Source organism: Hermetia illucens, chromosome 4 (assembly GCF_905115235.1).
Source record: "Hermetia illucens chromosome 4, iHerIll2.2.curated.20191125, whole genome shotgun sequence".
Classification (NCBI taxonomy): domain Eukaryota; kingdom Metazoa; phylum Arthropoda; class Insecta; order Diptera; family Stratiomyidae; genus Hermetia; species Hermetia illucens.
In genome coordinates this window covers 29,405,655-29,430,612 of record NC_051852.1, presented here as the reverse complement: position 1 = coordinate 29,430,612, position 24,958 = coordinate 29,405,655, and the positions used below count along the sequence as shown (strand labels likewise).

Genomic DNA, 24,958 nt, shown 5'->3' with positions numbered 1-24,958 from the left:
GAAGGATCCTGTAATGGTTGGCCGTTGTTCTATTCGGCATTTTCTAATAATTGTGGAAGTATTAGAAAGTGTATGTTTAAATTGTCCTGAACAAAGGTTTTTAAGGAAAAGTCACGTCTACGTTGAGAGTACAAGTGCATCGGGACTTGAGGGTAAACGCTCTAAATATTTCACCTTATTCTAATAGGGGGTAATTGATGACAATATTCGAGCAAATTGGATGTTACGTGGGCGGTTAAAATCGTTTACTCCTAGGTTCTAAGTATTGCGCTTAATTGGGGGATAAAAGTCTCTTCTAAGGAATTGGTTAATTGCTCTTAGTAGAAGCATTTTCCGTCTGTACAATTCAACAGTTTTACATCTGAAAAATCAGTTTGCATTTGAGACAATAGCTTAAATGACTCAAAATTTATATCTTTTCATGATTCGATTCAGCAATAAATGAAAATTCCCATCTAGGTAGCCACGGACCATGACTGCATAATGCAGTGGTGCACCGTATTATAGGAAGTACAGGTCATCAAAATTGGGAAGCTGCTACGTTCCTGAGATGAAGTAATTTTGCACCATCTCCCGGTAGCTGTGAGCGTTGAAATTGCCATCAAAGAAATAAGGGCCGTAAACACCTGCTTTCGAAATTCCACCCCACACAGCCAATCCTATCCGGTTTAGCTCCTGTTCCAACGTGAAATGCGGATTTATGAAGTCCCAATCCAGGGAGTTTCGACGATTCATGAGCTCAGATAACTTAAAGTGAACCACGTCAGACCACAAGATACTCGATAAGAATGTAGGATCGATTGTCAACTGATTCTTCCTGACCTCGTAATGCTGCAGTCTACGGGCTGTATCATTTTCATTGAGGGCGTGTATTAACCGTAACCGATAACATTTAAACTTTAGTTTTCGTCTAGCTCATATGAATGACGATTATCACATGTCCGTCTGCAAGCAGCCTTTATGCAAAGACATTTCAGAAGACTCTACCATGAGTCTGGCTACGCGTTGTAAATTCTTTCCCCAGAGGGCACTCGACGGCCGTGAGAAGCATGGCGCATCTTCTAGATATTCAGTCGTTAGAAACGATCTCTGAGTACATTCCTAACACAGTGTCGAGCCGGTTTAGTAATAATCGCCAGCTGATTCCAATCAGAGAGATAAGAATTACTCTTCCTACTTTACTTGTACCTGTAGCATAGGGCCTCCACAAAGCCCCTCCATTAGTAATAGCTTTGCGCTATCGAATGCGCTCCTTTTTCTTTTTCACTACAATCTCTTTTCAAGTGGTACTGGCTTAGCCACATTTCTCCTAATCTCTGGATGCTATTTTAGAGCTGCCCTACTCTAGTGTTCAGTTCGCAGAGCACATTTAATTCAATGCCAACACCCCCAAACTTGCACAGCTATCACTTCCTTTTAAGTCGCTTTGACAAGGATATCTTTCATTAAAATTTAAGCAGTTTTTGGGGGATTTTTCCAGTACCTGCAGGATAACTTTTTTTTTTCATTAGCGTAGTACAAGCTGAAGCCTTGAAGTATCATGTTCTTTGGCATCTGCGAGGATCGGCATATAGGACGACTGAATGGGTTCCATTTGATTTTTCTCGATTCCCTGTCATTTTCACAAAGGCTTCGTTGCATTATATGAGTTGCATTTTGATGTTCTCTGTTTATTGTGCCGCACTTTCTGTTTGCAATTTGAAATAGATTTCTTCTAGGTTCGTTTAACTTCTGATAAGGGTTAGTCGTTCACCATCTCCGGTAACCTTTAATATCTCGCATCGTCGAGACCCCTTACCAAAGGGTCTAGTTTTCCACCAGGTTACTGAAGATCTGCTGAGCTTGACTTTCCCGCGCGCGGAGGCAATTGACAATAGCACGAGGCCACGAGAAAAGATCCTGTGGGTTCGGCTGATCCATCCACGCAGGATGAAAACGCACAGATGTTTCACAAATTGAAGGATTGAGTCAAACACCTGCTCGAACACGCACCCTGTGCATCAGTTTACGCAATAGCCTGCTGCAACCCGTGTAGCACATGTATATCAAAGACGTTGGACGTCATATCTATAAATCTTAGCTGTGTTATGCCCTTTGAGTTGAGACTAAACAATATACTCAAAGTCTTTTCTTGGTTTCTTTGGTTATCGAAAACGGACTATGATTGGTTTCTGAAATGTGCGCAGGCTCCTCGACAACGGTATCAAGGGTCTCCACTATACTTACTTTCTCCAACTTTAGCGCGAATTCCAACAATATAAGCCGGACATTCTGGGCCTGAACGAAGTACGATGGTAGGACTCTGGAAAATACTCCTCTCCCTCTTCCACACTAATGCAATGTGATTTTGAACTCTGGAAAGCCAAGTGGTAGCAGACACGAATGCAGTGCCGGGCTACTTCTAACAGCCACCCCAAGGCGCGTTATCTTAACCGGGACGAAGAAGCTTTCTACGAGGAATTCAGGCGAGGCTTCCTATATTGTGTTCGTGATGGGTGATCTGAATGCTAAAGTGAGGTCTGACAATACCTTGCCCGGGCTTGTGATGGGGGAAGACAGTGTTGGCGACCGTAATGGTAATGGTGGAAGCGTCGTAGACTTGTGCAACTTCCGCTGCCCCATGATTGGTAGCACAAAGCCTGTCATCAGGTCAGTTGGGTTTCAACTGATCGACATCGTACCAGCAATCAGATCGAATACCTCGCGATCAGGAGTCAATTTAGGAGTTATTTTCTGGATGTGCATAACAAGAGAGAAGCTGACATCGGTCTTGAAAGGGATCGCGTACGTTCGCTTGCAGGGTCGTGGAGCCGGGGGCCCCCAAATTCAACATCGACCTCTTGTACGTCCCAGCTATCTCTCAACAGTAGGCGAGCTACGTTGCTGATCGGACAGCAAATATACCGGGTATCGCGCCTGAGAATATTAATGAGCATTGGGCCGCCATCAAAAAGGTTCTCTTCTCGGGTTGTCACCCACGTTCCGAAAGAGTGCCATAAGATCAAACTGACTGCGAAATTGCGGAAATGGATTGTTGAACGGAAGAACCCTCCGTTGCGAGTAATGGTGTGCATGACACGCTCAATCTCTGATACCGAGCAAAATCCCGAGAAGTTCCCGAGAGTAGTGGAAAATGACGCAGATCCCAATAATTCCAGAAATGTATACCGCATCCTGAAAGAGCTAACATGCGGTCGCTAATATGGTTCTGTGAAAAACTTTAACGGTCGACTTTTCATTCACAATAATGAACAACCGAAGACATAGAAAGAACACTCCACCATGCTTCTTAACCGTATCACATCCGGTGAAGTTTCTCCTCTTGTGGATATAATGCCTCCAAGCAGAAGAGAAATCATTTCGGCCATCAACTCAGTCAAACGCTTCACGGTCTGTTATTTATCGCTCCACATGCAGTTACTGTAAATCTAGTATTTCCACTCATAAGGAAATCTTGGGAATCCGAGTGCTTTCCCAGAGAGTGGAAGAAAGGGATGATCGTTAAAATCCGAAAGAAGGGGCCCGTTTTGAGTGTGACAATTGTTGGGGTTTCTGTGTGCTCCCTACCATCGCAAAGATAATAATGTGAACAGGAATTATAACTAGAGTGTTCTAGGCAAAAGAGGCATTCCGGAGAAACTAATAGCTATTATCAACCGCAAAATGTCACGTGCTGCACCGAGGTAAAATCTCAGAGAATTTTGAGGTCCAAAGCAGAGTCCGCCAGGGTTGCATCCTATCACCGGTAGTATTTCTTTTTATCGGTGACGTTCTCTATGCTGCCTTGTCCGGACGACGTGAACGAATTCAACGGACGATGACCTCTTGCCTCAAACACCTCGACTATGCTGATGGCATCTTTTCGATCTCTCACCGTTCTCACCGGGTCATGGACCTGGGCGAAATGGCTCTGGATTTCGAAGGAGCAGCAAGTAAAATTGGACTGAAAACAAACACAGGATTTTAGGTAACCGCGAACAATAGCATGTATATGTGGTTGACGCGCTATACCCTACCAAGAGTTGAATGGCAACCGTATAGTTGTCATACAGGCTAGCCCAAAAGTTTTTGGATCATACGTGAAAAAAGTTAAGTAAGTGAATTGTCTTGGCAAAAATACCTAAAAAAATCTTGTGCCTCGCTGGTATTCTTCTTATACATACTAACTTCTATTTAATTTTCAAGAAGAGAGTAGATTTTCAGCAACATTAAATCGGCAAATCTTAAATATATATCCGAATTTGAAAACGAATAGCAATTTAAAGGTTGCATTGGCTTGGCTACAACAACGGCCGCATCTCCAAAATACTGAAGGTTCATAAGAACACCGTGAAAAAAATTGAGCAACAAGTAAGTCATAGCTCTGGCTTCAACCCGATTTTGACATCTTTAGGAACAAAGTTCGGCTGGTTTCATTCCTTAGGTACGGAAAACGTAGCAACTCCAGTTGGCACTGAGCCATTTTGATCCATACATATATATTAAAGTAACCACTGGTTTTGGTTGTACTGTGTAAAGTAAAAATAATGAATAAACAGCTATCTTCTAGACTACGTCCTTCGTCCAATTAAAAGTTTGGGAACAGCGGCAACTTCTTCAGCCATTGTCCATTCACAAGCGCGATCGGTTTCGCCATTTTGTTCAGTCAAAGGTCTGATCTGGATTCAGCCGCAAGGCTTTTAAATCCATCATATCGTTTCCCATCCACTTCGATAGTCAGACTAATTTTGGCAAGTGAATTCTCGTTAGCGCGAATTACGTAACCATGCCACCGAAGATGTCTCTTTCGTAATTTTTCCACTATCTGTGCAACCCCATATCGACTGCGCATATCCTGATTTCGGATGTGGACAACGCGTGTTACGCCACTCGCCCAGCTGAAAATGTTTGCCTATTACCCGCAAGACGCCGCTCATTGCTTTGATAGTCGGCCAACACTTCGAATCATAGAGGGCGACAGGCTGAACGACATTCCGGCAAATTTTAGATTTGAGACGTCCGTCGATACGATCACAGCACAACAATTTTACAACGCCGTTCACCATTGGCAGATAGCGTTGATCCGAAATATTTAAGATCGGTCGTCAAAAATTCTGTTCTATATAGAGTCAATGTTTTGAACAAGTTGCTTAACATCAGCTTTGCTATGAGATATTAGCAAAACGTCATCTGCATAAAGCAGTGTATAGAGCGCTGGATGTCCCATGTGACAGTGCCCATAATGATAGCAAACAGGAATAAGAGTGGTACGAGGACGCTTTCTTGATGAGAGTTGTACTTAGGTAGGATATATTGGCTTTCCACATACCAATAACGTCAGTAGTCAAGCGCGTCGTGCAAAAAACCCATATAAGGACGATTGGGCTGAGAACGAACGATCTCATGAATATTACCAGAATACAGTATTCGATTTTCGAAGTAAAGTCATTATACCTGGCAAAGTGAACAGTCGCGAAATATACATACAGGAGATTTATCTCCCAGGGCATTGCTTGAATTTGTATGGTGAAAGAAAAACATTGCACATGTTCAACGTTTTCCAATTACTTTCACATAAAGAGTTCTGCGCATCCTTTTGATACTTTTGATATCGAAACACGCGCCAGTAAGCTACCTCGTTAATACTGGAATACAAGTCCAGGGCTACGCGGACGACATTGTTCTAATCTGTAGGGGCAAATATGAAGATACCCTATGTGATAGAATCCAAACTGGATTAAGGGTTACTAGTGCCTGGTGCAGGAAGGTGGGACTGCGGATCAACCCAACCAAAACCACCATAGTACCATTCACTAGGAGGCGTAAGCTAGATCACCTGAAAGCCATAACATTACATGATATGGAGGTGAAACGAGAAACAGAGGTCAAATACTTGGGAATCACGCTAGACCAAAAATTACTCTGGAAGACACATGTCGAAAACACTTGTCGGAAAGCCACGAGGGCTCTGATGACTTGCAGATCCATAGCAGGAAAAAAATGGGGTTGTAGCCCGAAGATTCTACTTTGGATATATACTGCAATAGTAAGACCAATGATTACCTATGGAGCGGTAATCTGGGCAGAAAGAACCCAACTCAGCACACAAGCCAGGGAATTACATAAGCTCCAAAGGCTGGCTTGCGTGTGTATCAGTGGGGCAATGAGGACATGCCCAACGGCATCCCTGGAGGTCCTTCTGGGATTAACCCCTCTCCATCTGCACATACAGATGCAGGCAAGGAGATCAATATTCAGGATGGCCGGTAGCATGAGTGAGGCGGGGAGCTGCCTAAATCGAAGGAAGATTGATATCCTTTCTAGGCGGTATCCCGAATTACTGATACCGAGGGACAACATGACAACGAGGTTTCACTTCGATAAGAATTTTGAAACACGTTGGAGTAACAAGGCAAACTGGGAGAGCGTGGCTGCGACATACGGCTTAAACCAGCAACTGATTACTTGGTACACTGACGGATCCCTCACAGCAGAGGGAGCGGGTGCCGGTGTCATTGGTCCAAGGAAAATGTACTTTGAGCCAATGGGCAGGTACACTAGCATATTCCAGGCGGAAATTTACGCCATAGACAAATGTGCCTCCTTTAATCTGCAAAGGAACTACAGGGGGCAGAACATAGCTATTCTCACCGATAGCCAAGCAGCGATCAAGGCACTTAGGTCCAACCAGGTGAACTCTAAACTGGTATGGGAATGCCTTGAGAGACTGAATACACTCGGCTCGTCCAACAAGGTCTGGATACTTTGGGTTCCAGGCCATGCTGGGCTGGAAGGCAATGAGGCAGCGGATGAATTAGCCAAGAAGGGAGCAGGGATGCCTTTATACGGGCCAGAACCCTTCTGTGGAATCGGAAACGGTTTCATGGCTATGAATCTAAGAAACGAAGAAAAACGGTTGAGGGAACTATATTGGGCGGGCCTACCAGGGATGGAGCAGTCCAGGGTGCTTATTGGGGGATACGAACCCATGCGCACAAAGGATTGCTTAAACCTCACCAAAAAGAACCTCCGAATCATAGTGGGAATTCTCACTGGTCATTGTCGGCTGAACTACCACCTAGGAAAGCTAGGGATATCTACGGACACTGCCTGCAGGTTCTGTGAGGAGGAGGACGAAACCTCTATGCACGTCCTGGGACAGTGTCCAGCACTTGTGCAAAGTAGGTCGATACATCTGGGAGAACACTTAATACCAGATGCAAAGCTGAAACTTCTGGAAGTGGGGAACATACTAAAGTTCCTAACGGTTACTGGCCTGCTTGAGATACTATGATCAACAGGAACACTATAACCAGTAAAAGGGGCACAATAGTTCTTCAAGGACGCGGTGCGACTTTCCCTTAACAGAATAATAATAATAATAAAAGCTACCTCGTACCTAACTCGCGAATATGCAATGACATTCCGCCCCGCCTAGAAGCTTGATTCGGTACTCCTGTATGTATTCTTCTTGTCTAAAACATTTTTTATCAAAACATTGAGTGCACAGATGATGTCTTTTATTTTTGCATTAACTTGAGAACCACCACTCTAAATTTGCGAGAAGAAGTAAACTAAATTAAATAGAATATAAACAACAAAAAAACAAGGGTTTTAACATACTGGGTCATACACTTTGTATACTTAGATCCGATACAATTTTGATTGAATTTAGGCTCGTATGTATCCTTGATTAGAAAACGAAAAAACAATGGCTGAGTGATACTTTTGAAAGGCTGACAATTGTGGTGCTGACCACGCTTGCAATAGAATCCACTGGTCCAGCCAAACCAGTCGCTTCATATCATATGATATCTATAGCTCTTTTCTCGACCAAAAAAGTTGCGGCCATCCCATTACCATCTATCCGTTATCTTTATAATAGCCACATGCTAAAAATATGTTCCAGGATTTACCCCTTTTCACTTCAACACCCTCGCTAAACTCACAATCCCTGCACCATTAATTATAACGCAAATTGATGTATCCTATCCTCTAACTAAGTGCCTTGTAGATATCTTTTTGGGTCAAGTAGTGCCAACTAAATGTATGTTCAAAGCAGCCTACACACATGCAATGCATCCATCCACCACTTAACTGAATAACAAAGAAACTTACCACTTTCTTTCTTCGCTATTGTCAAGTGGTTTTCTCCATTTCACAATGTCTTAATTAAGTCGTTTTGAAACATTTCTCTTATAGAGTTTATTAAAACGACGGAAGTCGATTAAACAAAAAGCGACAAAAGCTTATCACGTTTCCACTATACAATAGAACACTAAACCTTGGGTAAACCTATCTTGAAAGTTGGTGCAGAGAAATTGTCCCTTGTCTGTATGCAGATATTATTTCAATGCTCTAGGATCTGTTCCGTGTTGTATAATTGCTTGGTAGCGCAATTTGAGGACAGAAAGGAAGCTTTTAAAATCTTTTAAATTGCGTTGGAAGTGCAAAGGAGTTGGAACGTAGCGTGTTTTCAAAAGATACAAAAGAACCTGTAAAAAGTATCTTTATTTTTATCCTAGGCAACACCTCGGAATCCTTTTCAATTGTTGACTGCTTTCTGGATGTTGTCAAAGGAAGTAGAAAGGAGCTTCTATAGTTAAGATACATTGATGCCGCCTACGGTTCGAAGTTCTAGCTTTGAACTGATTGGTCCCAGTGGGAGTCAAGCCAAAAATTTGATCCTTGAAGACTCCATTTACTCACTAGTGGAGCTGATCATATCAAGAGTTCAGCGTCAAATGAAGCAATTGTTACAAAAAATCTGCTCCAAATTTTAAATTTCAAGAGCATTGCCATATCAAATTCAATATTATCCCGAAACTCCAACACAGCCACTCCCTTTTTCTGTCCTTTTTGCTACCAAATTTAACAAAGCCACCACCAATTCACTCATTCAATGCTCACTAAGGTGTATCTGCCAGCAAATTACCTTCTGATATGTTCATATACAATTTGTCACGTTCATACCCTGCAGCCAAGACGTCAATTCAAAGATCCTGTCACAGCTGGAAATTGAATCCCCTTCAAGTGCCAGGATTATGTGAAAACATTGCACTTTAGAATGTACTCAAGCGTAAATTTGTTTCGTAGCGAGAAGTGATGAATTCATTAGATGATATCTCCACATGGATGAGCACAACGAATAAGATGTTTTACGTCTGAAGTCAGGTCCTTAGCTTTATACCCACACAGTACCTTCTCCTATACATTTCGCGGCGTAGCATCCAGATCCTGTAGACTGACTCATTTAGCGATCCTTGCGGGTGTAATTAATTAAAAAAATCTTAAGCGTTATGAAATGTGAATATAATTTGTTTGCTTCATCTGCGTTACTAATGGTTTTTAAATATCCATGTTTTAGCTGTAAATTGTATCGCCCCTGGGAAGTGGAAGGGTTGATGAGAGACGTACACATTTTTATGGCATTACAGCACTGCTAACTTGTAGTTACTTTTTTAATGAGCGCCGTTTTACGTGACGAGACAAACGAAAAGTTGGACTCAAAATGTCAAGGATAGCGTGTTTTCACAGTAATTTTAAATAGTGCCTCATTGAGGGTATGAGAATATGGTATACAAGTAAATTAGATTTGACCTTCAGGTAAATGAAACATTTTAGACACATTTGTAGGATAGTAAGCACAGGTCCTTGGGAATGGATGGTCCTTGAGAATGGAGTTTAGAAAACTGGTTTTCTACGTGTACTTTAGTGTTAATGAGCACATGTAGAACTTATGGATGGTGGAAGGTTTGAGGTTCACATGGCTATGAGTGATGCAAAACATTAAATAACTGCAAAAATAAGCGTTTGCATAAGGTTGCATAACCTCAAAACTACCGCAGTTGCCCTCGCTTTTCAACACCGTCTACTATTATCCTGGTGTATTAGTTTATTATTCACCTTTTTATTAGATAGTTTCCCGATGACAGCTCTCGATTTCGTTTAACTTTCTTTTATTGGATAGGTAGGTGAAAGTGCTGATTTCCTTTGCTATCCAAAACGATCCCTCGAATAGCGATCCAAGCTTCGTCACCCTTCGTTTTTTTATAAAGCTTCATGAGAAACATGGATGAACATTCCCATCGATCACGAAATATGGTATTACCTGACACTCTGGTGAGAAAAAAATCCCCAATTTACGCCCCACCTCTAATCCCATCAGCTATCCCGAAATCGATGGATACTCCTCGTTAAATCCTAAGCCAATCAAATTAAGGTGGATCTGATATACATCTGTCCTGAAAGTCGTGTACCCATGATTGTAGTGCTTCCTGTTCACTCCTTAGTAGAGCATAGATCATCTACACGCTTAGATTGTACTTCAGTTTCACTACCATCACATTTATCATTGTGCAGGTGATAAGCTCACAGCAGTGAAAGAAAACACAAGACGAACACAGATACCCAGAACAGTGAGATTGAAAGGCTGATACTTTACCCGCTCAACCACCGCGCCATCATCCATGATTCCATCAACAATAAAGTCTGACATCACGGCTGAATCGGCTAGTAATAGTCGACGAATGCAAAAAATTTACCACCAATGTTGAAGCAAATAAAAGGATAGACACTTTGATTTTTGCCTCGTCAACTATACCACTCCGAAGATCCTCTCCATACTGTCGCAAATCTTACATATTTTAGACTATAGAGTTGAAAACGTTCTCTTTCTCTCAATGATAGGTAGTGGTATCAATTCTTGTAAGTCATGATTCAGAAAATTGACTCGTTCTGGAGCCTGACATTTTGACATAGATGCTACCTATTTTGGATATTCCCCAAGAGGTTACATCTATAGGCCAAGTCAGATACCACAACATACTAATTCTACCATTCTTTTTGATAAACTGCAGGTTTATCATAACATAAACTTACAGGTTTTCCACAGCATTAAAAACCCCTAAATAAATTTCGTGTGAATCAATTCAAAAGTATCCTCATCCTCTTTAAAAGTCTTACTGCATATTATAACCCGCGCTGGAGTTGTCGGCCTTTCCCAACATGTCACTTATATGCTGCTACTTTCGCCTTTTAATTAACATTTCCAGGACCATCTGACCTGCATACCACGCCAAAATTCTTCATTTGTAATGGTCTTAGGTCAGAATATCTCGAGGATATAAGCGCATGAATGAGCTGATAAAGGCTTTTAGCTTTCAAGCAACTCTTGTGGTCACTTTCCATGTACCATTCCCATACAGAAATACAGTGAGAGAGCAATCATGTGTCACAGCACAGACGAGGTTTTCTTCAAGAAAGATATTATAGGCCATTTATTCCCTCTGGCCAAGGCAACATGAAAATCGTCACCGATAACGAGAAGAAAAAGTATCAGTGACAAGATTCTACAAGATTTTTGTGATGTCATCTGTCACTTTGAGAATAGCTATTAGCTTCTCCGGAATGCTCTTACGGAGAGTATTCCAGATAGACTCCCTTTCACAATATCGAAAATCTTCCCGAAATCGATAAACAACAAGGGGAGTAATCTAAACTCCACACATTATTGTACAATGACGTGGAGGTTGTTAATGTAGTCGTTACAGGAGGATCCAGAGCGCCAACCATCCTACTCTCGGTAGATAATGATTTCTCATGGTAACGGAGCCCCAGACCGTCGCTCTCATTTCCGTTCGTAGTCTATAACAAATCTCTCAACTCCTTACGCTAATTGATTCGTCTGTACGTTTCCGCAGATAGCTAGTCCTTGTAATCAATTTTCGGAATGTGGCCAACAACTTCATTCGCATAATAGACAAAAGCACTTTTGATGGTAGCCCAGTATTCAACAATATTCTCGGACGGGTTGCTTAAAGTTTGGGTGCTTCATGCAGCAAGAAACATTTCATACTGCTGGATGACATTCGGAGCGTGGAGACGGCCGTTTTCAATTTAGAAATCGGCGTTCTCTTCCCCTTCGAGCAGATGCAGTAGCGACGCACAAACGAAGGTAAGAATTCCAGCGCCTTTTTTGAACGCACATTCAGATGACAACCCCTATATCTATTGCTGATCGCGATATAGTCGATATCCAATAGTCGGTATTCAAGCCAACTTGTGGCCCTGTTTTCGAACAGTGTGCCGGCGATCACGAGACAGTGGCAGTTCTCAAAGTCTACAGACCATTATCGTTGTTCTGATGGTCATCAAAATCACCTGCCCCCCTCCCTCATATGTCCGAGTAAGGGAGTTATCAGAGCGCATCTTGGCATTCAGATTACCCATCACACTCATAATGTCAACCTTTGGAAACCTCTCCTGAATTCCGTGCGATTAAACATGCTCTTCCACCGTCATTGTCTGAACAAGGGAGTAATCATCATGCTCACAATGTTACCATTAAGAAAGTTCTCCTGAATTCCATGTAATTAGACATAGAAAGAATCCTTCTCCACTACATCGAAAATCACCGACGGTGCATAGCACAATTGTAACCCTCCTTAACCTGGACCCGAATTTTGCAGTCAGTAGTTTCTCGGAAATCGGCTCCAAGGTCAAGTGAGCATGCCTTAAGAATAGCAACAATTCGACACCACAATCTGTCAGAAACCGACTCTCTGGTCAAGCTTGCGTACTTTAAGTAATAGTAACATTCCCACACCGGATTCTACTGCAGTTCACTTTCCAGAGTACAAAATCGCAGCCCCGTGGGTCAGAAAGTAGTAATCTTCAGAGTCCTACCATCTCAGTTCACTTACACCCAGAATTTCCACCATATATCGCTGGCATTCTCGCAAGAGTTGGAAAAACCAACATTCTGACGACCCTCGATATTCCTATCGAAGAGCTTGCGCACATTCCAGAAACCAATCCGTCGTTTCCAACAGCCAAAGGTCGTAGTCAGCCACTATTCGAGGCGTTATTGACGTTTCTGTAGCAGTAAAATTTCGAAATGTGCAGCCCATAAATTTCTGTTCCTCTTAGTCGACTTTTACGACAAGCTGGGAATTCTTTGGGGTTGTCCTTAAGTCAGGGTATTCAGAAGGAGAAACGCTGGAAAAAACTAAACCGTCATAATACAAACAAAATTGAAGAAAATCTTTCCCTAATTTTCAATTTCAACTGAAGCACTACACACTACACGATCGAATCTGTAAAAAGATAAGGCGATACTCTGCTATAATTTATAAAATTACTGCCAAATTCCTTTCTTAAAGCCGTAATATACTCCATTATATATCATATTGGCAATTTTGGTAGAAAAGCTGCTAATGTTAACAAGATCATAATAGGTCAGCGTTGCCTCTTTTACTTGAAATTAGTGCGTCCTCCCCCTCAAAATTGATTACCTATGGTAGCTTTGGTATCACTGTGTTTGATTCAATTGTAATACCTATTCTGGCATAATTCTTAACGAATAAACATCAATAGTACGCCCCTTGCCAGTGCCTAGAAAGTCCTTTCTGCCATTTACTCGTACTCGCCTATATTTTACCTGGAAACTCGTCTATATTTTATCTAAAAAATTGCTATTATTGTTGTGTAGTTATTTGGCTGTCATGCGAAATCTGCACTAAAAGTGACTACGTCATAATATACTGGTTGGTTTCCTAACCAGTACATTATTAGGAAAAAAGTTTATGTTCTCATGATCCGATAAAAAATAAACTTATGGGTCTAGACACACAGTCAGGATATATATCCAAGGTAAGGCATGTTGTATAGAATAATTGGGGAGTCTCCAGCCTCAGTGGTAAGTCTTTTCACCTGATTTGAATAAAACGGAGTCTTAAACGACCGATCACAGGGACTGAAACAGACACTATTACTGTCAGTCGCAGCGACCAGCCTAAACCAGGGCTAAATGACTATCGGCGAAGAATATGTTCGAAAATAAAATCCCAGGCTTAGATGGCATTCCGAATAAAGCTCTGGTAGTGGCCATTAGTTCGTTCAAACATTTACGGCGTGCCTCAAAGTACGGATTTTCCTGGGAAAACAGAAGCTTGCCGTAATCTAAATGCCAAATAAACCTTTGGGTGATCCTTCGTCTTATAGGCTTGTATGCCTATTAAAGGGCGTCGGCAAACTTTTAGAACAGGTCATCTTTAATAGGCTTGTACCGGTCACAGAAAGGGAGGGTAGTCACTCAGATAGATAGTTCGGATTCATAAAGTCAAGATCTACTGTCAGTGGGATCAGTACGGTGACCAAAAATGCTGAGGAAGCAATAAAGGCCAATAAATTTTGCGTGATAACTACTCTCAATGTGAAGAATGCCTTCAATACTGAAAAATGGAACAAAATAATTGCGGGTTTAGTAAATTTAGGCGCTCCGAAATAGTAAGAATAGTAAGAATTCCTCCGGGGTAAGCTATTGCGTTACGATTCGGACGATGGACCTAAGACACATAGAACAACTTGCTGGGTTCTACAAGGACCAGTTCTCGGTTCCCTTCTATGAATAATAATGTATGAATTTTAAGGTTGAAACTGCCCAAAGGAGTGACAATTATTGGCTTCGTATTCGACATCGGAGTGACTATCGTGGCTCAAGATATTGAGAAGATGGAGGTCCTCACAAACGATTTGTGAAATAAGATCCTAGCTATCTCGAGAATTGTCAGCTCTATATTGCTTTATGCAGCTCCAGTCTGGGCATCAGCATTGAAGTTAGAAGCAAATAGAAGAAAAATCGCAGCCCAATATCAATTGAGTGCATTGCAAACGTCGAACGCTTACCGTACAACATCATGCATGCATGTGAGATAGCAGGCATAATCCCCATCGACATCTTGGCGAACGAGGGTCGACGCCTCTACGACCCATCATATTCAATCGGCGAGCCCTGTACCCATCGTTGGCGATTAGCACGAAGTAAAGCGATTTTAGAGGCAGAAAAGAGGAAACGGTTAACCTAAAAAACGCTAGACTCATAGGATTATTCCAGATGCCTCAAAATGGATCAAATGAAAGCACAGTCATCATACGAGCTGATTCCAGAAGATGCGGAACATATTGTTTTTTACTCGCCGAGGTTCATCGGGCACAGAAAAAAGGCAACCCTCGGCTTCAATTTTCGCTCTTTTCGCATAGTTATTAGAGCGTGGTTCGGACCGCACTTCATTACGACGAATGACACCTGTTTAACCCTGTAATTTCCGAGTAACTCGATATATCTAAAAATCACTTTGCCCAAATATTCTGCACTATTGATTGATGGCAAAATCCATATCCCGAACCCACTGGATGACCCCCTTCAATTCGAAATCTACCACAATGTCATCCGCTCTGTCATCTTCTATGGTTATGAGTGCTTGCCGACTATCAAAAGCAATGAACGACAGTGGGGGAAACAAAGACTTTTCTTTGCACCAGTAGCGTAATAAGCCATGATCACATCCATTTATCGGATAAATATACTAATGAAATAATCAAAGCAACCGGAAAACGAAAGCTTCTATCTAAGTACAGATTGATCTGAAAAAGTTTAAAACATACCACCGCTAGTCGCTTGCACAAGGTGGTATAATAAGGCTAGAGTACCTGCATTAAGGATATACATCACTAGACGATTTTAAAAGAAGCATCAGGAGAAGTCGGAATATATTCTCTTCTGTCTTGCAATATCCTTATCAATTTTAGCTTCACAATATACAAGTGTGTACGCTAAATAATGAAGGGAAGTCATTGATCCTTTCCAGCTAGCAGAGGAAGACACGTTCCTCTGAGCTACCTTGCATGCATTGGAGCTTCATCTTGAACATTTTTTTGCCCCACGGATTTTCGATTATAACTTTTATACACAATTAAAATTATAATACATTTTACTCTTTCAAAGGGCTTATACGCCTCGTTAAAATTCAACATTATATTATAAATGCAGACCTCTAGTATTACGATGCATATGCTTCTGCATAATTCCTTAATTGGCAATGCATTTTCAAAGTAATGCATCGCACAATCGAGTTAATTAATAAATATCTCAACATATAAAACCGCCCTTTTACCCAGAATAAAATCAGAATAATTAGGCAGATTCACGTTTTGTTCCCACTTGAGTGCACTTTCGAAAGCCTTTTAACTTTGATATATGCACCCGGTGCATTTTTGCAATCCACTTTCAAACGAATGAAGGATAATTTCCATAAATATTCAGCCAATCTACCGTTGCGATTCCATAATTGACTCTTTATGTTTGTATTTAAAATCACGTGCAATGAAAATCTGTATGCATTTTCGGTATTTTGTATTCGCTTAATTACAAATGAAATGCATTTGCTAACTTTGAGAGGAGTCAAGTTTGTTGCATTTGAAAGGATTATAAAATGTTGAGCGCAAACTTTCACTACAAGTAACATAATTTTTTAAAAAATGTTAAGAATGTCTGTTTTATGCACAAATTAACTAATGAAGTGGATAATAATAAATATTACGGTAATGGACGACAAAAGCGAACACACCTGATTCATCCCCTGCTTTAATTCCTCTCTGGTGATCCATGGGTTCCACGCTACAGTTAGTGCATCACTCTCATCAACGATGCCTCGAAAGCCATAGAGCTCAAAGTCATCCCCTACGACGAAATCCCCAGCAGGTCGGTCGCTCACATCTGGTTGCCGAAGATCTGCATGGATAAAGACAAATTCGTCCATTCCCTATGCCTTCAAAAACTCGGGATCCCCATGAACGACTGGATTGTTATCAAGGAGGAGAAACGCCAGGCGAGCAGGCAAACTTTACTGCTCCTTGTAAACAGAGAGTGTCTGGTGGCACTGGAAAGGGCAGACTTCAAAGTGCGGTTCCGAGTCAGGAACGCAAAGGTGAAAGTGTTCCGCTTCGCGAAATCGGACGACCACCTGGATCCTCGGTCAATGTCGTCAACGAGCTGTTGAAGGAGGTGCAGAACGACGATCCGATGCGGACTCACGAACCCGCTACGTATACTGAAGGTAGCGCAAATAAATCTGCAGCCTCGAAGTGCTAATCTGCTGGTCTTCGCACTAGCACAGGAGCCCTGCATCGGAGGCGATCAAATCATCAAAGGGCTCCAAAGAAATTATTATAATTTTTTTCAAAACACAAAACATGCTAATCGGGGCAGATCTAAAACTGGTATCCTCACGAGTAAGAGTCTGCACGCCTGAGTTCCAGCGACCTAGTCGTGGTTAAACTGGAGCACGCGGGAGCAGAGAACGTGTATATTTTCTCGGCTTACATGGCTCACGACCGATCCGCTCTGCCATAAGAACTGCAACACTTGACATCCACCATCGCAGCAAAGAAGGCAACCTGCTGATAGACTGGGACACCTATGCAAGGCATACGCAGGTCGGTAATCACCGAAAGAGGTGAGTCTATCTTTGAATTTATTATTAACATAAATTTTTCGGCATATAACACGGACAGAACACCAACATTCCATTTGGCCCGCTAGGAAAACGTTGAAGGTGGGGAGAGGGGAGGTAGCCACTTGGCTGAAGCTGTGAGCAGAGGCACGCCCCAGGATGGCGCCACCTTTCTGGCATTCTGGTTAATACTGATAGACGAAATTTTACGGCTATTGGACGGCAGTGAAAAACGTGATATTGGTGTCAGGAATGTTTCCCCCATTATGAGTGACACCATGGAAGGAGCGTTAAGAAAGGTACTGAGGTCATACTCACATTCTACACGAAGTACCTCGAAAACGTTACATGCAAACCGAATTTTATGAGAAACTTTGGTGTTGTCCTTCCAACCAGGACAAAGTGGAAGAACGGCGTCCGCTTGCAAGGTTATGACATAGTATTCTTCATTGATATCATCCTATTAGTCGACAATGGGAGTTTTAGGGAGGAGAACTGGAGAGTGTCTGACCACAGATCCTTTTCAGATCACAATTGCACACTTTTTAGTCTAGATCTCGAAGAGGAACGACTAGAGGAAGTTTAGTCAAGTTATCAAGAACAAAGGTACGCCAATTGGTATCATTGGCACGACAAAAAAAGTAGAGTCAAACATCGGGGCTCTAGAAAATTAATTCGAAACACTCTGTTCTACTCTGCAAAATATTGCAAGAAAAAATAGCCACCGTGGTAGAGTCTCAGGAAGGTAACCAAGAAGGTCTCCAATATCTGCTACAGGCACAAATATTCACGGTCACACAAGGATTGCCTGAAAAGGTACAAGTTGTCAATAAACACTGCCAAGAAGTGGCCTCGGCTGGACTGTTGTCAGAACATTGAAAGCATCAGCAAATCTGTGAAGCTCAGTAAGATTCTGTCCAAGGGACACAGAAGCCCGTCCTTTCTTAAAAAGTCGGAAGGCTCCTGGACGGAATTTTCCAGGGGAACCCTGGACCTGCTGGTACACACGCACTTCCCTGCCGGCGAGGAGGATATCCAGCCGCCCCTGTCGTACGAAACTATCAAATCGGTAATTATCGAGGATCAAATCAGCTGGGCAATAAGCAATTTCTCTGTATATAAATCTCCAGGCAAAGATGGCACACGGAAATAGCAAGAAAGGAGTGTGCCGTGGCTTGTCGATATTTACCGGAGCTCTATCTCTTTAGGATACGTACCACACTCTTTTAGACGCGCACAAGTTGTTTTCATACCGAATGCAGGCAGGCGCGGCCATAAGTCCGCGAAGAACTTTCAACCAATCGGCCTCACCACTTAACGACGATGATGGATAGAACGCCTTTCCCTTAGTCCCTTAGTCCTATAGCGCAAATCCACAGAAACCGCTATTCACGAGGTAATTGGTACGGTATAGTGGTGACTCTAGTACAAGCAGTATACTCTTGCTGCCTTCCTGGATACATGGAGAAGGACCATTGAACAACGTTAGTACCAACGCTATCAAGGAACCCTTGACCAGTATTGGATTGGAGGCGTATCTTTCGTATTAGATAATATTCAATCGGATCTGGGGGGTAGCCACTTGGCTAAAGCTGTGAGCAGAGGCACGAACGAGGGTGACGCCACATCAGTGTATTGCAAGCGGAAGTACTGGCGATAGTGGAAGCCTGTCGATGGTTGGGGCGAGATCCGAGCCAAAAACGAAACGTAGTCATTTTGTCCTTCTACTCAGCGGCGATATCTTCTAGGCTGGTGGGGCAGTGCAGACACGCGCTGAACAGTCGGGACGGCGCGCCCAAGGTCATTCTGCTCTGAGTTTCCGGTCATATGAATGTAGAGAGAGTTGAGAGGGCTAATGAACTGGCCAGGCAGATCTGCACGGGCTACTGGCCTATAGGGAACCATGCCACCAGACTCGGTGTACCTTGCAATTTGCATTGCCCACGCTGAAGGGAAGGAAACTCTCTGAGTATCTACCACATACGGTAATGGCTCATTACCTACAGACCTTTTCTTGAACAGAGCTACCATTTTGATCCCAACCATTCGTTATAAACACGTGGCCCATCTATGGTGCTCTTAGATCTCCGCTACACGCCAAGAAAGAACGCAGAACATAACACCACTGAATTGGTCTGTGGCATAGGCTTGAAACCCCGTTGCGAATTTCTTTCCGCGAAAATGATCAACGCAAACGATCATTAGTAGAAAGGTTCAACAAGAACGCTGAAGAATACGGGGGCGATTGACTCGACTAGGACGAAACAATTCAGAGCTCGGACAATATATAAAAAAGTTTCCAAAAGGCTTCCACAGACTGGAATCAATTTAAATTCCACTAAGTGTTTATTTGCCCGATTAGGACTTTTAAATAGCTGCCTAAAGACAAAACGTTATCATGAAACACTCCGAGAAGCACTACAGGTATACTGTCCTGGATATTCATAATCAAATAATAATACTTGTAGAATGCATGTCACTTTTTAAATACCGAAGCACCGGTAGCTGCCATCAAACAGAGTATCGAGTCAATTGAAGATGCCGGCATGCAAGAAAACAGTAAAACCAAGAAGACAGCACAAGTCACACCAGCTAATCACTTGACTACGCAAGTGAAGTAAAGTTTGTTCACCCCAAATTTCTCTTAGGTCCAAGCCGTAAAGAAAATGACTCTTAAATGCGCACAATATCCCCCATCGCTATCAAGGGCTTTTCAACAACCTTCAAGAATGAGCAGCGCTATTTTGCTGCAACTAATCTCAATTTGAGATGTTGTATTTAACCCGCTAAATGGTTTTACATATCTAACGTGCCACCGAACAAGTATTAGTTGATACCGTGGTGGCAGAACTGAATATATATATATACATATATACCATATATGAATATAATCTGACGTACCAGGTGAATCCCGACCTGAGTAGTAAACGTAAAGCTGCATGCGACCAGCCACCTGTCATGAGTTACGGATAATAACATGGTCCACCGGGTCAGTTACGAATATCGCAAGTTAATCTTGTAAATAAGTAGCCCCAGAATAACGTTTCCTTGTGGGGGAGTAGACCTCCTTAAAAAATCTGTAATCCGGAGTGAAGTAATGGGATGAATTGCAGTGACGTTACACTGTATTTCAGCGACTCCCCTCCAAATACCTTCCCTACCTTAGGAGGTAACCATGGGGTATTGCAACATTGGGGCTCTGTTCAAGGGTTGACTGCTTCCCCAATACTCGTGGGAACAAAATTGAGGACGATTTAAATAATTTTTAAGGGCCCCCGGAGACACGAAAATAGTACCCAGCACGATTAAGACTCGCTCAACAACATCTAGGCGGCTTTTCGTCTTTGAATATTTTGGTAGTTATGCCCTCAACCACCAGGGACAGAAGACCTAGGCGTCGTATGGTTTGGACAAACCAACTCAATGAATTTATCGTCCACGCCTATTACCGTGTCACGGATTTGGAACGGAATCCATCAGGGCACAGTCACCGACTACATGAGGCGTTCATAACCCGATTTCCGGAACTAAATCATGTTCCGAAACAGAACGTTGGCTAACAAGATTACTGCTTCAGAGGTTCCTAGTTTGGTGTACGTTTTAGCTGCCATGGTTATTCGTCTCCATAATCAACATCTTGGAGTGAATAACAGAGGTATTCCCCGGAGGACTTTACCGTTCTGGGTGTTTCGGCTCAACAAAACAGTCATTTTGAAAAGAAAAGTTGAGAAAATAGGTTCGAAGAAATCCTCGGGATGCTGAAACAGAAACTTGAGGTAAGCTCCAATCGCATTCCACACAATACCTTGCTCTTCCAGAACCAAGGGGGATTTTATAAAAATCTCACTAATTCAAGTCGTGAAAGTAACCTCCATCTGAATCAGTCAGAAGACTTTTGGAGAAGTATTTGGAGCGAATCCAGCTGTTGCAATTTAGAAACGATGTGGCTCCCACACCTTATGCGTTCATGCGAGGCCCTCCCCAAAATGACCATGCCTGATATGACTGAAGTCGATGTAGAAGCAGCCTTCGAAAAGGCAGGTAATTGGAAGGAGGCATTAGTTGATAATATTCACAACTTTAATCAGGTGATTGTCGACCCGAAATTAGTTTTAGAATTTTTCACTAAGTGGATAACTTTCCTCATCCCCAAGGAGCAAGGTGCATCTTGCCCTTCGAAATGTCGACCAACTACTTGGCTTCCTACCATCTACAAGGTTTTTATTTCAGTTTTCTGCCCGAACACCTCAAAACATCTTGAGGCCGAAATTGATAGCTGAGGAGCATGATTAAAAAATATTGCACTACAATCAAGTGCATTATCTTCGTGAGTTTTTCTTTGAGAAACAATCCTCTAGCCAATTACATCAGGTCACCGACATGTTAGAACTTAAAAAGCAGAGAATGAGATCCCATGTCGAATATATATATATATATAAGGACAATATCTATGGTAGAAAAAGAAGACGAGGCAGACCCTGCCTAAGATGGAGCGATGGCGTAGGCCAGGACACCAGACAGCTTTTAGGGATATCGAATTGGTGGACCTCGTTCCTAATTAAGGCAGGCCTGGACCGGATACCGGTTGTTGCGCCGTTGATGATGATGATGATGATGATGTCGAATGTTCCAACAGAAAATCTGCAAGATTCCTCATCAAAACTTTGCGTTGAAATACAGCTTAATGGCAACCCACCATCTTTAGTATAAATATACTCCAAAGTGAATCTTGGAAAATGATCGAGCCAAATTACTGTGGGATCACACTATTGACACCGACCGCTGTGTTTATCAAAACAGACCCGATCTAGTTCTGCTTCCCAAGGAAGAACGAGCGTGCTTCATAATCGATGTAGCCGTATCGTTAGACCGGATAAAAAGCCGACTTGGTGACTACAAAAGATTGAAGTTACAGTGGCAATATCCACGAGGGGATTAGTACCGTAAAATTTACATAAAGTGTTGAAAACGCTCGATCTAAGGGCCGTGCTATCCATGGAGAAGCAAAAAGCAGTCATTCTTGCCACCTGTGTTATAGTCCGAAGAGTCCCGTCCGATAACAGTCTGGCCTAGTGGGTTTCAGCCTTGATTCGTACTGTCTTCCATTTAAAATCTATGCCTCTATAGATTAGAACCACCACGTCGCTACGTAAATTGTTTCCGACAATCGGGGATGTAGCAATACATTTTCGCATGGTCCAAATGGAAATAGCAGATGAGAAGACAAAGTATGAATTCTCTTCCTAGTTGATATTATCAATTGGCAACCTTCTAAGAACGAACGTCATATTGTAGAAAAGAACACAAAAGTTAGCACATCTGACACAAGCAATATCATCGAATTGCAAATCTGTACCTACAGGACCAACATGGGTTCAAGTTGGTATACCTATTGTGGACACCGAGGGAAATGCAGCTTTTAGCAACAGCACAGTCAGACTGGGCAACCTAAACTACATGAAAGGGGCACACCGCAGCAGTGGTATTTTTGTTTGAGAATTGAGAGATTCCTAAATTCGCCATCCACTGAAAATCAGTTTGGTCCTTAGCAGCCATCAAATCAGGTAGACGATAGATCGAAACAAACTAGCCCTCATATGTTTATTACTAGTCATTCAAAAATTAGTGAACGGTTTGTATTACGTTGCAAACTTTGTAATGAGCAAAAAATTCATTTCAAAACTCAAAAGTTAATCCCCATATGATAATTTAGGCTTGACGTTAGCTTCCTCAGCGGATGCGATAAACCAGTCGCCAATAGACTTTCTAGAGTTATTGAAGCACCCACATCAAAATCAGGCTTTCAAAGGGATTATTATTCCAAGACAGGAACATATTATTCTCTCTTGTGCGAAACGTCTTGAAGATTTCGAAAATATTTCCTGTTAACGTCGGAATCCGCAATTTTAACGAACTTCACGATGCTCTGATATCGGCGCTGCAATGATATTTGTTTACCCAAGCATATTGACCTCGTCATATAGAAACACGAACAGATATAGGTATATAACAGGATACAAGTAGGTTGATCCTAATACACCATTTCCAAGAAAGAAAGAAAGAACCATTTCTTTCATCTGAAGGAAACCATTTTTATACTATTCCAAAATATTTGGTTAATGCGAAACTTGGGCAGAAACTATTCCGGTGGAAGGAATATTATCTTAGCTGGAGCTTGGATTATGTACAAACACTAAATAGTTCAATTAGATGATCAGCGATGCAAACCCGAAATTGACCCGTTTGTCAACCTTAGTCAACCTTAGCAACCTTGTCACAGCTTATTCAGAAAACGCTAAAGAAACTCGATATGTAGTATACCCACAGGATTTCTACTACTTTAGCCATGCTAGGAACCGATCGAAGGAAAGGATAGACCAATAATAAAACAGGTGAAAACAACGCAACGCGGATTACAGCAACCGAGAGGGACCATCATTGATCATTCTTGCATGCTCCTTATACGGGAACTGAACGAGTTCTAGAACTGATCTTTCAACATCCTACCACAATTATGCGACCTACAGAAAAGCGCTAAATCATTTAACTTTAATATCAGAAGACAAAAGTCCCAACAGAACCCCTTAAAACGGCAACCGTCGTTAGGCTGGGCATACAAAATACCCTCCTAATTGATATCCTCACGTCTTTACCTAAAAATGCTAATTTTGTCAACTTCTTCCTATGTTGCCTTTCAAGGATTATAAACCTACCCCCTTTAGAGATTTAGAGGTGATCAAAACGAAAAGATCCTTTAAGTAGTAAAATAAGGATAAATGTAATGGTTTTGATATATCGGTCTATAGCTAAATGTCAAATCATAACTCAAATAGTGTTGAAAGTCAGTTTAGAATACACATATATGGACGACGTACGTATGGTAATACGAAACTAACCCTCGAAAATTAAGGATCGCCCGGTAAGAGACCAATTCATCGTTGTAGACCATCAGGGATACGACATTTCCTCAGCATATGCCGAATGGTCGATACTGACTTCACAAGATCAATACAAAATGTTCTTTCCAATCCTGAAGCAGGAGGTCCTTATCTGCATAAACCAGTAATTCTCAAGAGATGTACATATTAAGTAATTTCGAATAAGGACTATGCATGTAACCGTAACTAATCAAAAATCACCCACCTTCATGATCCTGTTGTCGATTGATTAGGTCACCAAGCAAATCACGAATTAAAAATGACTTCGTACTATCCTGCATTTTGCACACTTGAAACCTTTTCACTACCAGTTGCTGTTCACTCACATTCGATCCACATCAAGGCACCAACTACTCCTTCCCAATACAATATTCCGAATTAACTGAAAAGTATTTTCAATAAAACGCACTCGACTCCTTTTATACAATTTAAATAAATAAATCTCCCCCACATGCACTTCTCCAATGCACGCACATAACAAGCTGATCCTTTATCGTTGGTGTAATCCTTTTTTTGGTTAAAATCCTACTACACAAATCAACCGTTGAATTGCAACTGAACAAGTCTGAAAAATTGAATTTGATTTCGCGCGCGCTAAATACTTTTTGATGCAACAACATCGAAATAGCTGGATGAAATGGTTGGATAAACCGCACAGGATGGTTAAACGAATTTTCGTGAAGTGATTTAACGAGATAAAAAGGATTTTTCCGAGCAACTATTCATCCGAGTGCAACATCATTCCAC

General features: G+C 42.0%; 1 protein-coding gene across 3 annotated transcripts in view; it reads right to left on the bottom strand.

Annotated features, from left to right (window-relative positions):
- Window positions 1-24,958, bottom strand: part of LOC119655235 (homeobox protein ceh-1) — a 32,060-nt gene extending 7,102 nt beyond the window's left edge. Inside the window, exon 1 of one of the 3 annotated variants that reach the window (XM_038061018.1) lies at window positions 24,417-24,958. In XM_038061018.1, coding sequence (XP_037916946.1) covers window positions 24,417-24,492 — 76 coding nt within the window. In that variant the 5' untranslated portion in view covers window positions 24,493-24,958. Of the gene's footprint in view, window positions 1-5,481; window positions 5,536-7,378; window positions 7,785-24,416 lie in introns of those variants that run through there. The other 2 variants (XM_038061021.1, XM_038061019.1) reach the window with 2 other exon arrangements.